Raw genomic sequence first — 13,036 nt, forward strand, 5'->3', positions numbered from 1 at the left:
ATCGGTTAATTCGGTCAATATAGCCAAAGGTGTTCTATTTAAGGACATCGAAGCAGCAACTATACCAAATTTTGATTTTCTAGCTCGTTCGGTCGCTGAGAAATTACGATTTAAAAGATGCTAAAAAAAAATTCTAATTAAAATAACTCAAAAACTAAGAACGCTAGGTGTCAATATATCTAATTAAAATCGACGTATTTTTTTGTATAGAATTACAATATGTAATAAAAAAATATATCATTGCAATTAAAATAACAATGTTTATTTCGGTACGTCGATATGGAACATCCTGTATGTATAAAAATATTTTCGGCTTATAGTGTGGTTAATTCCCTACAATTTTTATCTAAAGAAAAATTTTGTATCTCGGCTCATTTCTCATTTATGTAGGGATTGTACTAAGAGTCATTGGGAGTCATTCGAAGTAATTCGGAGACAATGGGAGACTTTAAAAATGATGTGTGGGACTTAGGAGTAATTGAGAGCAAGTAAAGGTAAAAGATATTATATAACATGTTTATGGAAGCCATTCGGAGTAAATGCGAGCTATTGGGAGCTAATGTGGTCGATTTTTATAAAATATAAATTGATGTGTTTTAAAAAATTGATTATTAATATTTGGGAATGATTGTATAATAATAGTCTTCGTTTTTGTGACAGGTTTCGTATCATTTGATAATCCGGCAAGTGCACAAGCGGCGATTCAAGCGATGAACGGCTTCCAGATCGGCATGAAACGATTAAAAGTTCAATTGAAGAGGCCAAAGGATGCCAACAGACCTTATTAACCTTGGCGATACCACGTGGACGGGCTGATGCCGTTCATCCAGTGACAAAGAGATCGTTAAGGAGGGCAAGTCACCAGAAGTACGAAAAAGGCGCCGTTGCCGTAGGCTCGGATCTCTCAACCCGCCAACAAAAAAATAATAAAAATAAAATAAAAGAGAAATGTGCGAGACTTAGCCACCGTCGCGATGCCCCTACGCGGAATTCCAAATGGGCTGTGACTAATTAACAAATCAGTGTTTGTTGTACAGGCCGTTTTGTCTTCTCTCGTATATAAAAAAGTTTTAATAGTAATAATGATAACGGTGAAAATATCAACTATTTTGAGAGCTACTCATATATTCGTTGTAAGTCGTTGTGTGTCTATAAGTATTAATAACTGTGACGAAAAAAAAATTAATTATATACGGGCATCGAGGCGGAGGTGTAACATGGTCTAATTAATTAAAAGTTGCCAAATCGTATTTTAGTGTGGTTTTAGGATGATTTTGATTTGGTGGTGAAGTCGAGGTAACATAAAAAAAATTTTCGCGTTACCTCGATTATTAAATAGTGGGTCCGAGCCTTTAAACTACAATTAACTCCCTCCCGAATTAACCTGCTCTCCTTGCTTTTACATTTTACAATAACGTGTAAAAGTAGTGCCACATTTGTATACATACCAAAGACGATTCGATTCATTTCGATTGATTAAGAGGTTTGGTACGAAGAATTAAACACGCATTAAAGAATTAACACTAAAAATAATAATATAACGTTTCTACTAAAACAAATTAAAAAAAAATGAAATACAGAACGCATAACAATTAAGACATAATCTTTACAAAGTACCAATATAACTATAAATACTATATACATAAAGAAATATAATTATATATACATATTAATCTTGTAATATATTACTGAGTAAATCTCTCTAACGACTAAGTTTTGCTGCGATGAATCTCAGGATGGCCCAAAAGTTAAAAAAATAATCTGGGTGCGTCCAACCAGGAAATAAGAATAATAAATTACTAATAATAACATATTTATCGATTTTAGAACAATACGTTCGCGATTTATGAATTTTATTAAATTAACGTAAGTTTATATATCAAAAAAAAACTAATAAGGATAAAGATAAAGCAGTGAGTCGCCAAAAGAGGTAGTTGTTGAACAAGTTGTAGACACGCTTTGTGGACCAGTTAAAACATGGTCCGGTACAGTCACTATTATGGCTGGGCCACTAGTCAAATTATAAGCCTGAACAAAAAAAATACGGCTAACTTAGTTAAATACAATTAGAGTTAATTTATAGCGACTTAAGACGTACTCTTAGTAACATATTTAACTATTTAAAAAAATTACAAAATATTTATTATTATAAATTAAAAAAAAATAATATAAACTATATTTATTTTTAAGTTTTAACAAATTTTTTTTATTATGTTAATTTAACCAGTCAATTCAGCTACAAAGAGATTGTGCAATATATTTATTAATTAAAAAAAAACTAGTAGTACTTAATTTCTTTAATAATTTAATTAATTACAATTAACAAATTAATCTGACGACTGATTCCGTAAAGAAACAAATAAATAAAGAACGACAACAAAATTGTTTCCGTTTTGCATCGGTGGTTGTACAGATTTGAAAAAAATAAAAAGGTGCCGTACAATTTTATATGAAAAGTCGGAATTTATCGTAGTTCTAGTCCTTAAAGGTTGAGAAAGCAAAAAAAGGATGAAATAAAACGCAACAAATACTGGGGGAATTAAATGTGCAATGGTTAAAGCGCAACAAGTTGTTTAGAAGGTTCTGTTTTTTTAGGACAATGGATTAATGAAGATAATTGTTAAAAAAAATTTATAATTGTTGCAAAAATTTCTCCAAATTATGTTTGAAGATCGATATTTCGTAAATTATTATTTTGACACTCACCAATAAGGTTTTTTTATATTTTGATACCTTTCAAACACTTTGACTATACGTCAAAATCTTGTCTTTTAAATTTTTTGTGGTTATTAAGTATCCTAAGGATATTTTTAACTGTTTAGAACCATTTCGATTCATACCAATGAGCTATTACTGTAAATCTATTAAATATGAGTGGAATCAGTTACAATTGTAGCGCCTCGCCCGCAAACGACTTATCGCCATCCTTTTTATCAATCAAAATTTCGGATTAAGACATATTTTATCTCTTCGATGAAAGATTACAGTCAAGGTCGTTTGCAGCCGAAGCGCTACAATCAAGACCATTTATGGATTATTTATGAAGAGGCTTATAATTGTAGCGCCTCGGCTTTAATCTCGAAGCTGGTGAAGATAAATGATCGCAACCTTAGTAGACAAATATTAATAATTTTTGATGTCCTTGAGGTTGCTTGCGCCCGAGGGGTTGCATTTAAGACCATTACAGGCTCTATACCAATGAAGGGAATATATTATTTTTGGTCTTAATTGATTATAGTGTAGTTATAAGTGTAGCTTCTCGGCCGCAAGCGACTTCGGCTTTACTAATATATAAAACATTTTTAAACATCAGTTTAGGTTATAACTCAAAAACTAAATGGAGAGGAAAAAAGTTTTGTTATTAGAAAATGTTCTATAATGTTCCCAAAAACATTTTCCATAATCGTTTGTGTTCCAATATTGACTATTTCCAATTTATTTGACTATAATCTAAAAACCCCGATTTTGATATTTATATATAATATATATTAATATATAAAACAATTTTTTTAATAAATAGTTTCCTTGGTATCGATCTCCAAAATCAAAGAATTCTTTGTTATTTATTTATTTATTCTTTTTGCAACAAAAAAAATTTTTTAACAACTATAAAAAAAATCTATTGTTCTTGAAACATTTTTCTAGTTTAATTAAAAAATAATAAGCCCCTCCTTAAGCCAAAAATGAATAAAAAAATATATAGAAAAAATAATTCGATAGGATTAACGCGATAACAATTGAGATAAACCTTTTTTAAAAATGTATAAATGCGGAAGTGATCTAGGATACAGGGTATGTTTTTGCAATTATATTAATATGTAATATTTCTCATAATCGCGAGTGGAAGGGACATCGTGTTTTTAAAACAAGAAATTAAAATTAAAAAAAGAAAAAAAATATGAGAGAGAAAACGTAGATTACTACGTTTCGCTACATTTTCGCATACATTAACAACTAAAAAGAAACTTTGATAACCCGTTGCTGTAAATAGATTAAAAATTCGGGTCCATTCATTCAGAAGCGCGAATTTGTTTTGAAAAAAGTTATATATACAGGACGTTTATAGGGAACGCTTGCCCCATTTTTTTCCAAAAATCAGAATGGATTCAAAATAATTTTGAAATTATTGTTCCACAAAGATTAAAGATTGATACAAACGCCATCACTACCGTTGTACATTATTTAGTATAGTTAGGTAAAAAAAATATGAGAAATGATTAAAAAATGAAGATATAAATCTTAGTAAATCAGTAAGAATTTAACAAACGCTTCGTCAAAATAAAAACCTACATGTATGATAAGAATTATTATAAAAAAAGTACATACAGTTTTTTGCGTTTGTCGCAGAGTATATATATAAATATAAATATACCATTTTCATCAATATATTTTAGCTACGATATTAGGATATGAGATAAAAATATATATATAGGGTCTAGAACGAAAAAGTTATTTGTATTGATGATAAATTAAGACAAAAAAACTGTTCAAATTGTTTAAAAGCGCACGAATTATTTCAAAAAATCATTTCGGACTCAAATTAAATTCTTTCATTTACTCGAAACCAAAAAAAACCATTTACAACTCACTTTCAAAAGAACTAAAAAAAGAAATAAATAATAATAATAACTACTTTTTTGAGTTCATTTCGGTTTAATGCACCGCTAACGATCCAAACTGTTTCGTCGAAAACGTCGGATTAAAAAGGAATTATGAATAACGACAAAAAAAAATAATTTTTTAATTAACTATAAGATGATAAAGATATAATATTAAAAAAATAAAGCGGAAACACAAATTCTACAAAACTACATATCAAACAGTTTCGGTGATTAGCCGTGTATAAGTTCCTTCGGTTTAACTGCACCCAACATTATAATGCTGGGACCAACCCTGTAAAAAAAATACTAACCCTACACATAAACCTTCCTTGTTAACGTTTGTTTTCAGCGAAATAAAATCGGTATGAGAGAATTTGGGGAAATTTCGATCGTAAAATTTTGGTTTAAAGAAAGAGTATAAAATTTAAATGTGTGTTCTTGAATTGTATCAATCAAATTGATTCAGTTTAGATTATAACTCAAAAACTAATCGTGAGGGAAGGAAGTTTTGTTATTAGAAAATATTCTGTAGTATCCCCAAAATCATTTCCCATAATCATTTTTGTTCCAACGTTGACTATTTCGAACCTATTTAATTATAATCTAAAAAACCCGATTTTGACGTTCTCAACAACAGTATAGGTTATATCTCGAAAACTAAAAGTAGGGGAAAAGAGTTTTGTTATTAGAAAATATTCTGTAGAATCTCCAAAAACATTTCCCATAATCGTTTTTGTTCCAACGTTGACTATTTCGAACCTATTTAATTATAATCTAAAAAACCCGATTTTGACGTTCTCAACAACAGTATAGGTTATATCTCGAAAACTAAAAGTAGGGGAAAAGAGTTTTGTTATTAGAAAATATTCTGTAGAATCTCCAAAAACATTTCCGATAATCGTTTTTGTTCCAACGTTGACTATTTCGAACCTATTTAATTATAATCTAAAAAACTCGATTTTGACGTTCTCAACAACAGTATAGGTTATATCTCGAAAACTAAAAGTAGGGGAAAAGAGTTTTGTTATTAGAAAATATTCTGTAGAATCTCCAAAAACATTTCCCATAATCGTTTTTGTTCCAACGTTGACTATTTCGAACCTATTTAATTATAATCTAAAAAATTCGATTTTGACGTTCTCAACAACAGTATAGGTTATATCTCGAAAACTAAAAGTAGGGGAAAAGAGTTTTGTTATTAGAAAATATTCTGTAGAATCTCCAAAAACATTTCCCATAATCGTTTTTGTTCCAACGTTGACTATTTCGAACCTATTTAATTACAATCTAAAAAATCCGATTTTGACGTTCTCAACAACAGTATAGGTTATATCTCGAAAACTAAAAGTAGGGGAAAAAAGTTTTGTTATTAGAAAATATTCTGTAGAATCTCCAAAAACATTTCCCATAATCGTTTTGGTTCCAACGTTGACTATTTCGAACCTATTTAATTATAATCTAAAAAACCCGATTTTGACGTTCTCAACAACAGTATAGGTTATATCTCGAAAACTAAAAGTAGGGGAAAAGAGTTTTGTTATTAGAAAATATTCTGTAATATCCCCGAAAACATTTCCCATAATCGTTTTTGTTCCAACGTTGCCTATTTCGAACCTATTTAATTACAATCTAAAAAATCCGATTTTGACGTTCTCAACAACAGTATAGGTTATATCTCGAAAACTAAAAGTAGGGGAAAAGAGTTTTGTTATTAGAAAATATTCTGTAGAATCTCTAAAAACATTTCCCATAATCGTTTTTGTTCCAACGTTGACTATTTCGAACCTATTTAATTATAATCTAAAAAACCCGATTTTGAGGTTCTCAACAACAGTATAGGTTATATCTCGAAAACTAATCGTGAGGGAAGGAAGTTTTGTTATTAGAAAATATTCTGTAGAATCTCCAAAAACATTTCCCATAATCGTTTTTGTTCCAACGTTGACTATTTCGAACCTATTTAATTATAATCTAAAAAACCCGATTTTGACGTTCTCAACAACAGTATAGGTTATATCTCGAAAACTAAAAGTAGGGGAAAAGAGTTTTGTTATTAGAAAATATTCTGTAGAATCTCCAAAAACATTTCCCATAATCGTTTTTGTTCCAACGTTGACTATTTCGAACCTATTTAATTATAATCTAAAAAACCCGATTTTGACGTTCTCAACAACAGTATAGGTTATATCTCGAAAACAAAAAGTAGGGGAAAAGAGTTTTGTTATTAGAAAATATTCTGTAGAATCTCCAAAAACATTTCCCATAATCGTTTTTGTTCCAACGTTGACTATTTCGAACCTATTTAATTATAATCTAAAAAACCCGATTTTGGCGTTCTCAACAACAGTATAGGTTATATCTCGAAAACTAAAAGTAGGGGAAAAGAGTTTTGTTATTAGAAAATATTCTGTAATATCCCCGAAAACATTTCCCATAATCGTTTTTGTTCCAACGTTGACTATTTCGAACCTATTTAATTACAATCTAAAAAATCCGATTTTGACGTTCTCAACAACAGTATAGGTTATATCTCGAAAACTAAAAGTAGGGGAAAAGAGTTTTATTATTAGAAAATATTCTGTAATATCTCCAAACATTTTCTAATAAGTATATACAGGGTGTTTCTAAATTCCGAACCATTATAAATCAATTGATCAATCCAAGAACACTTTTGCAAACCTTTCATTTCCTTTGCATTAAAAAAAAATAAGAATAATTTTTTTTTAATAAAACAGACAATAATATAACGTTAGTAATAAGTGAATCGTTTCAACTACATTTAATTTATTATAAATAAAAAGAAATTACACTTTTTAAACAAGAATTTTACGATCGTAAATGATACCTAATAAACAAGAAATTTTATTTTAAAATCTAGTCAGCAAAACCAAAAATAAATATTCCTCAATCTTTTCAAATCGAGAACACAAAACACACACACAATTCTTGTGATGCTAGAGAAATTTGCCAATTTAAAAAAAAAACTAAGAAAATAAAACAATTGTTAGAATATTGATCTCTGCATATTGTAATATATTATTACTATCTATTTATTATTATTATTATTATTAAAATTGAAAAAAGTATAAAATATACATATAGTACTTATCAAAGAAATGAGAAAATTTCGAAAACAAGCTATACTTGCCATGTTACTTACAATTAATCATTTCCTAATTTATTCTAGTCATTAGGTCTTTTTGAGCTTTCTCCCGAACGCTTCTATACAGTATTATAACGTTTTAACTAGATAAAGAGGTGAAATAAAACGGATAAAGGCAGTCCACAGTAAAGTACAAAAAAAATAACAACTGGACGCGATTATAAATTATAATTTTGGTTTATTTGATTTATTTTTGAATTAAAATAAAACGATATAAAAGAAGAAACTACTACATATTGTAAACATTATAATTAATTAATATTATTATATTATATAAACAAAAAAAAACGTAGATTAATTAATTAAAAAAAAATCGAAGAAATATTTATAACATGCTAAACTTGTAATACGATATATTGTATAAAGTTATTAAGAGAGTGGACATTAAAAAGGATTAAAACGAAATTAAAAAAGGATAAAACATTACGAGACATATGATACGAACAGTTTTGCAAACAAACTTTGTTAAAACAGCTATTTGAAACCTATTTGAAGAATAAAAAAGAAAATTAATAAATTAATTGTAATAATAAACAAAAAAGAAAAACATTTTTTACCCGTTTTTGCAAATATATCAGGATACTTGTATTTTAATAATAGATGTAAGAGTATATTTTAACATTGTACAACATCAAAAACGAAAAAAAAATAATAACACAGAAAGGTGAAGTAATCGCAAAAAGCAACAAATTAATGAATTAAAAAAAAAAATTAATTAATACGCTGACATGATGTAGACGTAACATACACGGTTTTTTGCATTTGTAATGCTCAAATTATTAATCTAAATAAATTAAAATTCGATAATGAATCAATAAACGAATTTTATTAATTAAAAAAGAAATGAATACCGTTTTCGTTCCGTTCTTGTCATGTCCACCCGTACATACTGGTTCTTCTTATTATTAATTATTATTAATTATGATTATTAATTATTATATTATAACAAATTTTTCTAATCGAAGCATGCCCGGAACGAATTGGACGTCCGAGTTTAAATTGTACAAATACTAAAAATAAAACGCTTTTTCCACTGTTTCTCCCCTTCGATTTTAAGCGAATCATTCCTCGAATTCATAAAAACTAAATGATGAAATGACGAAAATAAATCGCGTTGTATGACTTAATTGTAAGTAATTTAGGGTTCGAATTGTTCCGGGTTTACTTTGGATAGGCTATCAATTCATATGAAACTTTATAAAAGAATTACAAATTAATAAAGTTATAAATATAATGCATATCTAAAATTGGTTTTATTTTCTCAACTTTAATTAAATGTTTTTTTTTTCTTAATATTTTTCCAATCCAACCCAACAATTATTATACATCATTTTAAAAAGAAAGCTTTGAGCTTTAATTTAGAATAAGTCTCATTCTTTAATTCCAATAAATACGGCTTACAGGAATTTTTAAATTAGCATCTTTTTTGACACTCTTAGGTTATACGAAAATGTAAGTTTTATTTCAACTTTTTTTTTCTCTATATTTTTCCATTCCAACCCAACAATTATTATACATCATTTTAAAGAGAAAGCTTTGACCTTAAATTTAAAATAAGTTTCATTCCTTAATTTCAATAAATACGGCTTACAGGAATTTTTAAATTAGCATCTTTTTTGACACATTTAGGTTATACGAAAATGTTAGTTTTGTTTCAACATGTTTTTTTTTAATATTTTTCCAATCCAACCCAACAATTATTATACATCATTTTAAAGAGAAAGCTTTGAGCTTAAATTTAAAATAAGTTTCATTCCTTAATTTGAATAAATACGGCTTACAGGAATTTTTAAATTAGCATCTTTTTTGACACTCTTAGGTTATACGAAAATGTTAGTTTTGTTTCAACATGTTTTTTTTTAATATTTTTCCAATCCAACCCAACAATTATTATACATCATTTTAAAGAGAAAGCTTTGAGCTTAAATTTAAAATAAGTTTCATTCCTTAATTTCAATAAATACGGCTTACAGGAATTTTTAAATTAGCATCTTTTTTGACACTCTTAGGTTATACGAAAATGTAAGTTTTATTTCAACTTTTTTTTTCTCTATATTTTTCCAATCCAACCCAACAATTATTATACATCATTTTAAAGAGAAAGCTTTGAGCTTAAATTTAAAATAAGTTTCATTCCTTAATTTCAATAAATACGGTTTACAGGAATTTTTAAATTAGCATCTTTTTTGACACATTTAGGTTATACGAAAATGTTAGTTTTGTTTCAACATGTTTTTTTTTAATATTTTTCCAATCCAACCCAAAAATTATTATACATCATTTTAAAGAGAAAGCTTTGAGCTTTAATATAGAATAAGTCTCATTCCTTAATTTCAATAAATACGGCTTCCAGGAATTTTTAAATTAGTATCTTTTTTGGCACTCTTAGGTTATACGAAAATGTAAGTTTTGTTTCAACATGTTTTTTCTCAATATTTTTCCAATCCAACCCAACAATTATTATACATCATTTTAAAAAGAAAGCTTTGAGCTTTAATTTAGAATAAGTCTCATTCTTTAATTTCAATAAATACGACTTCCAGGAATTTTTAAATTAGCATCTTTTTTGACACTTTTAGGTTATACGAAAATGTTAGTTAACAATCTTTTTCTCAATATTTTTCTAATTCAACCTATCGATTGTTATACATCGATTTAAACAGAAAGCTTTAAGCTTCAATTTAAAATAAGTTTTATTTCTTAATTTCAATAAACACGCTTTTCAGGAATTTTTTAATTAGCATCTTTTTTTACACTTAGACTATGCTAAAATAGGGGGATTGCATATTTTTATTTAGCGTTTTAATTCTGTCACAAAGTTTCAAAATGTTTGACTTCTTGGGGCATCTGAGTCATCTGTTTTTCAATAGCGAAACGGAGTGAGAAGGAATAATAGCAACCTGCCTAATATCCTGGCATATTTTAGCTAACTCTCCCGTGCAGAGGACGTATTGTGTAAACAAACTATCGATTAATAACACTGTAGGAGTATTTATACGAATGACATTTTATTATTATAATGTATAACCAAATATAATACAATAATATTAAATTAATAAACCAATAATATACTGGATAACAACATTTAGTTACACTCTTTCATGTTTGAGTATAATTTTTCCTTTCGAAGATAAAACAGGAGATTGATTATCAAACTCCATGGGATAACTTAGAGATTCATGAGGAGTTACTCTGTAATTTTTCAAAATTAAACTTAATCCAACTTTAGTTTGCATCATTCCAAAACGTAGACCTAAAAAGTTTTTGTTAATACTTATAAATTAAACTTAATTTCGAAGCTTACCAATACAAATTCTTGGTCCTTCCCCGAATGGAAGGAAAGTATACGGAGTGATATTTCGTTTATTTTCATCAGAAAATCGATCCGGGTTAAATTTATTCGGCTCGGGGAAATATTCCTCATCTCTTTGCAAAGCCATTAAGCTTATAAAAACATGAGTACCTTTCTCGATGGTTGATCCATTCGGAAGTTTGTAAGTTTGAGTGCAAAGTCTTGGGAGAGTATGAACTGGTGGATACATCCTTAAAGTTTCATTAACGACTTGGTCCATGTATTTCATTTCCATGATTGCATCGTAAGTTAATTTTCCACCGTGCTTTTTAATGGTTTCGTTAATTTCTTTTCGAAGTTTATCTTGAATATCTTGAGCATGGGCTAACTCGTACAAACAAAAACTCATCGTGGTTGAGGACGTTTCAAATCCAGCCAAAAAGAAAACGAAAGCTTGCGCGGCCATTTCATCAATGGTGTACATCGGTTTATTATTTTCTTTGGCAGTTTCTTCCAGGTTGATTAAAAGTTGCATAAAATCGTTTCTGGTAACATTTTTCGATTTTCTATACTGAAAAGTCTCTTTTACAACACCCCGGAAAAATTTCGACGAGCATTTATCGGTGAAATGAAGCTTTAAACTTTTTACAAGCGAAGGAGAAATCATCGTGAGGACGTTAGTTAATCGAAATTTTAGGCTAGGTTCGAACAATTTTCTTCCATGTCTTCGAAATTCAGCGTTGGGGTTTTTAAAGCTGTTGCATTCTAATCCAAAAGCGCAAGATCCGATTACGTCGGTGGAGAAGCAAGCTAAAATTTCTTTTACATCTAAATCTTTTTTGTTGGAATCGATGAATTCTTCAAGCTGATTTCCACATACTAACAAAGTGTCGAACATCATCTTCATTTTTCCCGAGGTAAAAGTTGGTGTCATTTTAACTCGCATATCTTTCCACCTGGCCCCTTCTAAATTGAAGAGATGCGCTTCTAATGGCTCACTTTTTTCGTCGAAAACCGCAGCGTGGCTATTAAAGTAATTAAAATCTTTACTTACGATGATTTTAACCTAATCTGGGTCGACGATGAGGAGCATTGGGGTGAAGCCGGCGTAAATCCCTCCGATTTTTTCTCCTTTTGCTTTAAATTGTTTGTGTAAGTCGGCTAAATTCATTACGGTTCCTCCTTTGCTTGTCATCGGATTCTCAATGTTTCCGAATGGAAAACTTGGTTTAATTTGAGCAACACCTTTCTTCTCCCAATATTGAAACGATTTTTTATAATAATAATAAACCAAATAGGTTAATGTTAATAATGCAACGATGAAGACTTCCATTTTAACGTTTTCGATTTAACTCGTAATCTGGAATAATGAAATTTGATTTTGCCTCGGTTATTTATTTGAAATGAATGACCGAAATAAAAAACGGAACGTCTAATTTCTACATGACTGGCATGAATCTTAATTTTATAGCGTAACTCGGATTAACATGCGATTTCTTAATTAGATGACTTTAAACTTTGAATTTTATATCGTTCTAAAACGATAGAATAAACAAATAGATTGCGATAAAGCTATTGCACTGATTAAAATAGTTTTATTAATGTAAATATTTTGCATTAAATTTTAAGATAACTGAAATATTATATTAAACACGTTTAAAAAAAACTTACATTTAATGCGTTGATTATACGAACTAAGTTTATTAAATTGTTTCGGGGGTATTTATACCACTCATTTGAGGGCAACTTCGTGTACAAACAACATTTGTTTATAATCAAAAAAAAGAAACAAACTGCTTATTATCTGCAATGACAAGATGTTATTGCTTCAAAGCGAGAGAAAGTGATTTGTCACGCTGAGTTGGGATTTAACATAAGTTATGAATATACAAAATATTTATTAAGAACGAGAGAGGAATATTTTTAATTTGATATTACAGCAAATTTCTTTAATCGTAAGAAAAATAGTTTCTATTGCAG

The 13,036-nt window shown here is 28.7% G+C and overlaps 1 protein-coding gene and 1 pseudogene across 19 annotated transcripts in view; one reads left to right on the forward strand and one right to left on the reverse strand.

Annotated features, from left to right (window-relative positions):
- Nucleotides 1-9,002, forward strand: part of LOC111415491 (bruno 3) — a 318,531-nt gene extending 309,529 nt beyond the window's left edge. For all 19 annotated transcript variants that reach the window (XM_071199557.1, XM_071199540.1, XM_071199543.1 and 16 more), the window contains one exon: nt 661-9,002. In XM_071199557.1, the coding sequence (XP_071055658.1) occupies nt 661-788 (128 nt within the window). In that variant the 3' untranslated portion in view covers nt 789-9,002. The remainder of the gene's footprint in view (nt 1-660) is intronic.
- Nucleotides 9,003-10,753: 1,751 nt separating this feature from the next.
- LOC111415496 (probable cytochrome P450 6a20) lies at nt 10,754-12,495 on the reverse strand (annotated as a pseudogene).
- Nucleotides 12,496-13,036: the final 541 nt, after the last annotated feature.

This window comes from Onthophagus taurus, chromosome 10, assembly GCF_036711975.1.
Source record: "Onthophagus taurus isolate NC chromosome 10, IU_Otau_3.0, whole genome shotgun sequence".
NCBI classification, from domain to species: Eukaryota; Metazoa; Arthropoda; class Insecta; order Coleoptera; family Scarabaeidae; genus Onthophagus; species Onthophagus taurus.